At 41.5% G+C, this 6,871-nt stretch overlaps 1 protein-coding gene across 2 annotated transcripts in view; it reads right to left on the reverse strand.

Annotated features, from left to right (window-relative positions):
• Positions 1 to 2,224: 2,224 nt before the first annotated feature.
• The window catches only part of CTHRC1 (collagen triple helix repeat containing 1), a 5,018-nt gene continuing 371 nt past the window's right edge, over positions 2,225 to 6,871 (reverse strand). Inside the window, exons 2-4 of one of the 2 annotated variants that reach the window (XM_009701400.1) lie at positions 5,394 to 5,615; positions 3,903 to 4,119; positions 2,225 to 2,675 (exon numbers count right to left, since the gene is read on the reverse strand). In XM_009701400.1, the coding sequence (XP_009699702.1) occupies positions 2,533 to 2,675; positions 3,903 to 4,119; positions 5,394 to 5,606 (573 nt within the window). In that variant the 5' untranslated portion in view covers positions 5,607 to 5,615 and the 3' untranslated portion in view covers positions 2,225 to 2,532. Of the gene's footprint in view, positions 2,676 to 3,902; positions 4,120 to 5,393; positions 5,634 to 6,871 lie in introns of those variants that run through there. The other variant, XM_009701408.1, reaches the window with a different exon arrangement.

A 6,871-nucleotide genomic window follows, 5' to 3' on the forward strand; every position in this document is an offset into this window, starting at 1 on the left:
TCTAAGGAATGGACTGTAAGAATATATTGATTGCTAACTTAGTGATAAACTAAATTACAGTACATCTCAGTAAATTTGTATAGTAATGATGTTTATTTGCATGCCAATAATTGCTGTCAAGGATATGTACTTTTTGAAGATAGGGGTTTGTTTTATTTTTTTAGTTTTTCTTTAAGAAATTACTGGCCATAACATCTGCCTTCTGCTGTTAGTAAGAAGGTATTAAGAAGCATTTAGAAAGTATCACTTAACTAAAGAGGAAATAAGTTAGCAAAGATTATTCAACAGATAGGGGGAAATAATCAGTTTCGTAAGGAGCAGAGAATACTATCCAGCAAAACACCTGAATAATCACTTAGTTTCCTGTTCAACAGAAGAATAACCTAAAGCAGAAATGAGGCTTTTTATAAAAACTTAACAGATTAGAGAATTGGTTTCAATTTTAAGTTAAAATCTGGAAGACTACAGAAACCGCTCAATATTTTGAATCTTAATTCAGCAATCCACTTGCTTGTTTCTGTTGATACTATTGCCACATACCACATTCTGTGCATACTTAACTTTATTAATAATTTACGCTTTCTCCTCCACAATCCTATCCCCTCTACGGATACAGTTGATAATCTCAAATGGAAAGGACATCTGGCGATTATGGCTGGCTTTGGTTTTTATTATGAAAGTTTTCATGTGTATTTAGCTGTAGATCAAATTTAATGGAAGTTTACCATGCAAATTACCGTCTGGACTCCTAACAGCTACTAACTTCTGCCCTTGGAGGATGTTTCCCTTGTTTTGTGTCTTTTCTACTACGCAGAATGAATTTAATGGAACACCGAGTTAACTCTGCCACCCAGGGTCCAAAAACCATTGTGAAGACATACAGATAATTCAAAAGATTAAAAGTTGTGCACTTACTACCCTGGGTTAGCATGCTCTAGGCCCAGAACAGCTTACTCGTGCTCCAGGGTAAATGCAAAGACAGGCTACAAGCATGTACACAATCAGTTACTGTATGTTAACTGACATTCTGTAAATTCACACCATAGCTTAGCTCATAGTAACTTGTTTGTGTTCAGATACCTTAAAACCCATCGTCCAAGCCAATGAAAACAGTACAGGTCTTCAGAGACAGAATACCAGCTTATAATTTGCTGGCTTGCAGCAATATTGCACATAAGCTTGCAGCTGGGAAAGCCTGCATGCTCTCCTTAGCTGCAGGTATGTTCCTCTAGCATTCCGAACAAAAGCTGCAGACAAGAGCTACCAATTTGAGAGATGCCTGGAGAAAATCTTATAACCTGTTCAGAAAAAAAGCTGAGATTTAATCCTAAATAGCTGAAATAAATTCCTTATCTCAGATTTAATGTTTTTTCCTTTTATTTCTGGGAAGAGTGTAGATTTCTGCATGTTGTACATGCTTTTTCTTGGTTTTTTTATTTCATTACTGTAAGATTGATTTTGTAATATAAACGTGACTATTGTTTCCCTTTAGAATCTGTACAATTTTAAAAAATATTTGAGTATAGCACTTGTTGCGTTTTGAAGAAAATGCATAAAACACTGAAACTAATGCTGTGCTGGCATGATCAGTGTTGTCACTTGTCCAGGCTGCAGTCAAATCATTGTGACATCATTCTTTGACTTTACCAGTACACTTTTTGGAAGCCAAGGCATTTCAACCTGCCTTATTTCTGTATCTTCCAAACTACTTAATGTATCTAGCTTTTAATTAACACCAAAGTGATTGTGTATGTCTGAAAGGCTAAATACAGGAGAACTATTTTATCAGAGCAATGAAATGAAGTTTTGTAACTGTAAAATTATTTAGTATCTGCATGCTAGTAGTGGAGACCAGTAATAGATGTTTATACTGAAATCCAGTCTATCAAGAAGCAAAAGAGGGAAGGAGAGCTTAGATAGTCTGGTTTTACTTAGTTATTTGGAACGAGGTTATTTAATGCTTACCACATCATGTAGGTCACAGTTAAGTCACCAGGAGTTTGTTGGGAGATTTAAAGACTGTAACAGCAGAGCATCCTATCCTGTAGTCAGGTTTACAGGAGTAGATGTTACATATGTTTTCTTGAAGACCAACGCCAAGACCTGAGTTTACTTTCTTAGAACTTCCTATGAAGTCTTCTAAAAAAATCAATTGTATATCATAACACCATGTAAAATACCTTCAACAGTTTTAATGATCAATAAAATAGCCTAGTTGTTTGGGTTTTTTTTAAAAGGTCTTATTTATTTGATACAAAAAGTTACAGTTAATTCATAAAATGGTGTTGGTATATTTTCATACCTCAAACAAGGAACTAAAAAAGTTAATGAACTTGGTTTTGATATTTATATTCTAAAAGGATTATTATAAAAAGCCTCTGCAATGTGCGAAACAAGGCTGGACAAAGACTATGGATGCAAGAGTTTGGTGCTTTTCAGTCAAGTACTTGCATCCAACTCTATAGAAATAAATTCTGAAGAAAATTGTACAAAATTAAAAAAAAGGGAGAGATTATAAAAAGGGAGGGAAAGTTATTTTGGCAGTTCTTCAATGATGATGCGGGAGACTGAATTCCATCCAGTAGAAGCATCTCCCCGTGGGTAATCTGAGCAAGTCCCGACCCAGATGGCAATATCCACCAAGCCGGCGTTGATCCCTTCACACAGACCTTCCACTGGTTAAAAACAAAAATCAGGTTACTTCAGCAGACACAATCACTTTGTACTTCACAACTGAAGGTGGACACAAGTACTTAAGAACAGCGTTTCATTGCAAGCTCATGCTATTTAGTTAAACCTGAACAGCATTTTTAGAAATAAAAACTATTACTTAGAGATGTGGCAACACAGGTTAGAGTCATGCACTGCCTTTATCCATGCCGCTTCTCGACCTCTGCTGCAGCACCTGAAGCAGATCGCAATCTAGAGGATGGCTAAATGGGAGGTACACCTGCTTCTTTAAGTGTCCAAATGTACAAACTGGTAGCTGGGGCATGGCTTCAATCCCATCCAACCATCTTTTTAGCGGTGATGGGGAGGAGGGACGGGTACACAGCCATATTTGGCTTCTGCAGCTAAGCCCTGCAAAGGTGATTGCCACCCTGTAATCTTTTCCACTCCTAACTGACTGCTGCTGTATAAAGTTCCACTTCTGAGCCCCCCCCCCCCTTTTTTTTCCCCACTAGCACCACTAGTTGGAGGTGGGTTAATGAAGACAGGTGGGTCCTAGCCCTTGATGAAAAAAAAAACTATCGTAACTCTAGACATTAGATTTTGTGCAGTCATGAAATAGTACACCAAGGAAAATGGAGAGAGTTTAGACGTTAGTCCCCTTTCCTAGTGTCACCTTCTTTTATGCTGAATGACTTCACTGATTTGCCTTTTGCTTAGCAATTGAATAATTGTTCCTAGATACTTCACTTTGGAGGTACTTTTGTGCCCCATCTGAAATTACAGCAGAAGTTCAAGGAGGAATAAGTCTCATTTTATGCACAGATAACGCACAAATGTCAGTATTTTAAGCCAGGATGACACTGCCTGCTTGGCAGTAAGGCAGTTTCTCCATATGCTAACACAGCACAGAACGTCTCTGTATTCATGTTGTAGCACAGATCAATAGCACTGTCTGGACAGAAATGTCTTCCACTGATAAATTGCGGGATGTAAGTACCACGAAAAATACCACAATAGCAAAGTACCACTTAATAAATAATGCTAATGCTGTTACTATTGATAGTCAACTGTGAGACAGCAGAGTAAGAGTAACAAGCGTTAGCTGGCCACTCTTCTGTCTCTTCTTTCCGTCTTTTGACTTTCTAAGGCAGCCTGTACTCTGCATTTGGGCACTGCACTTGCTACGGCCTCCTACTCCATCTCTGTTCACGCGGTCTCGGCATACATACCTGAAGAAGTTCGGTGTATATTAATAGTAGAATTCAGCTCCGGGCTTCCTTGATCTAAATATATTATGGCTTCGATAGGAAGTGGCCCGGAACATTCTGCTCCGTTAAAAGTAAAGTACCAGCGCTGACAACAGGCGTTTCTGCATTTTAGCCGAAGCGATCCACTGAAGAGAACACGGAGAGCACTGTTCGAGCGCATCTTTGTGAATGTACATTCCTAAGAGGAGACAAAAATGCTTGGGTGGCAACCTCTGGTTTTGAACCTATTTATTTTCTATATATTTACATTTAGGAAATGTATTTAGGGATATATTGGAAATAGATTTATTTCTGAATGTTTTGGCTATTCTCTTTAGTCCCTTCCCTCTGAAAAAAAAAAAAGAAAAAAGTAGAGCCTGGCAAATACCATACGGTGCAGAGATGCAAATCAGAAACAGCACCTCATAGATGGTAATGGAGAAGAGGGATTATGGAAATTCTTAATTTTATTTAGATAATACCTGCTGTTAAGTTGGTAACCTAGTTACCTTCTGGGGTTTATGTAAAGGGGTATGAGCTGTCTGAAAGCTGCACTCAAGTCTCTGCCCAAGAGGACAGTACAATTTCTGCCTCTGTTAACAGAAATCCTGAATTTAACAATTATCACAAGATTTGTGAGAGGCTTAAACCCTGAAAAAAGCTCCACAACTGAAAAAGAAAGATTTTCAGGATTTTAAGAGGTGGTTATTCTGTCTTCAAAATGCTGGATATCATGGGGGGGGTGTGGAAAGCTAGGGACAGTTCTGCACATACAAGGCAGTGAGAAATATCTACTCAAAAAAGTTGAGTCTCACTCTAGCCACAGCAATAGCAGTTAAACTACTCCAACCAGTCTGGGCATTGCTTCACAGCTGGGCTTGAGCTGGGATTTCTTCCCCTCTTCTGGGCTTCCACCATTGTGTTTGAAAGTTTTATGCCCAGGGCTGCAGCGGAGGACGGACTGTTTGGGTCGGTCTGGGTAACACTTGGTAATCCTGCTCCTGAACTGTGCTGATCCCTTCTGCAGTAGCAGCCTGCAACTGAGTTTCAGTGAACAACCATTTTGAAGCAGGAGTTACAAAGATGGGTACAATTAACAGATTAAAGATGTACATCTCTCCTGTTCCCTATGACTGAAATGGTAAAAACCTTGTCCTGTTTTGAGCAAGCTGGAGGTCCTTTTTTAGTAGCATGACTTTCTGCCTTACAGTTACAGATCTGGTCTTCTAAATGTACTCTTACACCAGCCACATCATTCTTTTGAAACGCTATCACAGAAATGAAATGGGCACATTGCTGTGAAACACAGCTGAGATGGATCCAAGGTAGCTAAACCTTTGAGAAGTTCACCCTTACATGTAGAAAAAGGCTCCAACGGGAAACCCGTAGCATTGCTGCTACCCAGCCCCGAGCGGCAGATCTACAGCCTGCTGTGGTTGGTGAAGTGCAGCCCCCCAGGCAAAGCTCACTTACTGCAATCTTCCCAAGATCGATGCCGTAATTAAGTGCACTCCACGAACACTGCTTGAAGTTGGGCGTCCAGGACTCCTCGATGCTCTCGCGCATGCACTCGCCTTTCTCCCCTTTCAGCCCGTCCCGTCCCGGGATCCCAGGCGTGCCGGGGATCCCGTTGGCTCCCGGGTTTCCATCCCGTCCAGGAACGCCACTGGGGCCTTGCAAGCACATGCCGTTGTACTGAAACACAGAACAGATCTTCCTGCTGCCAGCCCTTAACTCCCAGGCTAACCAAGTTAAACACAAACAAATAACACCACCACCACACACAGACCCCTGCTGTGACACAAGGTAATGGGCCATTTCTATCACCAAGAAAATGGTTCCACAGAGGGGAAAAAAAAAAAGGAAAACTAAAATTTCAAAGAGAAGCAGGGCCAGCAGAATTTGCTGTGAATTAAGAAGCCAATTATTTTATGAAAAGATGCATAAATCCTAGAATTAAAAATTGGCCTAGTCCAAGTATTAAAACCTGGTGGAAAACCTCTGAAGATCCAAAACATTCCAATACGGAAACAAAAACAAAAAAGAGTTAGATGTTAATAGTTACTTTCTACTAACCCACCATTGCTTGTACAACTGTCTTGGCTAATAAGCTTTCATTCTTATTTTTTCTTTTTTTTTTTTTAAGTAGAGAAACTTTTGCATTTCATAGAGAGTGGAGGTTAACGCCGGTTATCTTCTGTCGTCGCCCCTCTGGGACAGAATCACGTTGCGATAGTCAAGCCACCAAGTCAGACTGCAGAGCGCACACAGGGTGTGGGGTTTGATGTGGACGTGGGAAGCTGCACCCCGGAATAATCCCGAACTCAGGATCCCCGTTCGTAGCGGTGGGAAGGCAGAGAAGGGAGGGCAGCACACTAACGTCCTCCCTAACATCACAGTATTAGGAAAGGTCAAATGTTGCTCTCCCAAACTGCATGTTAACACAGGCTGCCTTCCTACCTGATGAGATTTGGGTTTGCCCTCCCTGCGGAGTAGGTTTGTGCAGCCCAGAGCTCCTTCACCTGGGTGCTGGGTGCCGGGGGGAGCACCCGTGTGTGGAGCTGGCAGAGCCGGCACAGAAACGCTGAGCGGGAACCTGCGGGGGCTGGCGATGGGCTGGGCTTTCACTTGAAATGCTCTTTCCCATCTGGTGACTGACTGCTTCCTCCAGTCTTCATCCCAGATCCTCACGGGTAACTATATTCTGCTCTTCCCTTTTCTCATGACTATTTCTCTTCATCTGTTTTAAACCACCTAATCCCCACCCGTTTCATTATAGATTGTGTAACTATTGCCCACCCTGCAAGCCATGCCACCGCCTGCACCGCAGGAGCTGTCAACTACAGCCCCTGCCCCCTCTCCTCTCCTTTGTCAGATTGGGGTTGTTCCTTTTCCTCTGCTTTGGTGCAAAAACCAGGATGGGCATCACAGGCTCGGCTGGAGCCACTCCA

The sequence above is a fragment of the Cariama cristata genome, unplaced genomic scaffold (genome assembly GCF_000690535.1).
Source record: "Cariama cristata isolate BGI_N322 unplaced genomic scaffold, ASM69053v1 scaffold10280, whole genome shotgun sequence".
Taxonomy (NCBI): Eukaryota; Metazoa; Chordata; class Aves; order Cariamiformes; family Cariamidae; genus Cariama; species Cariama cristata.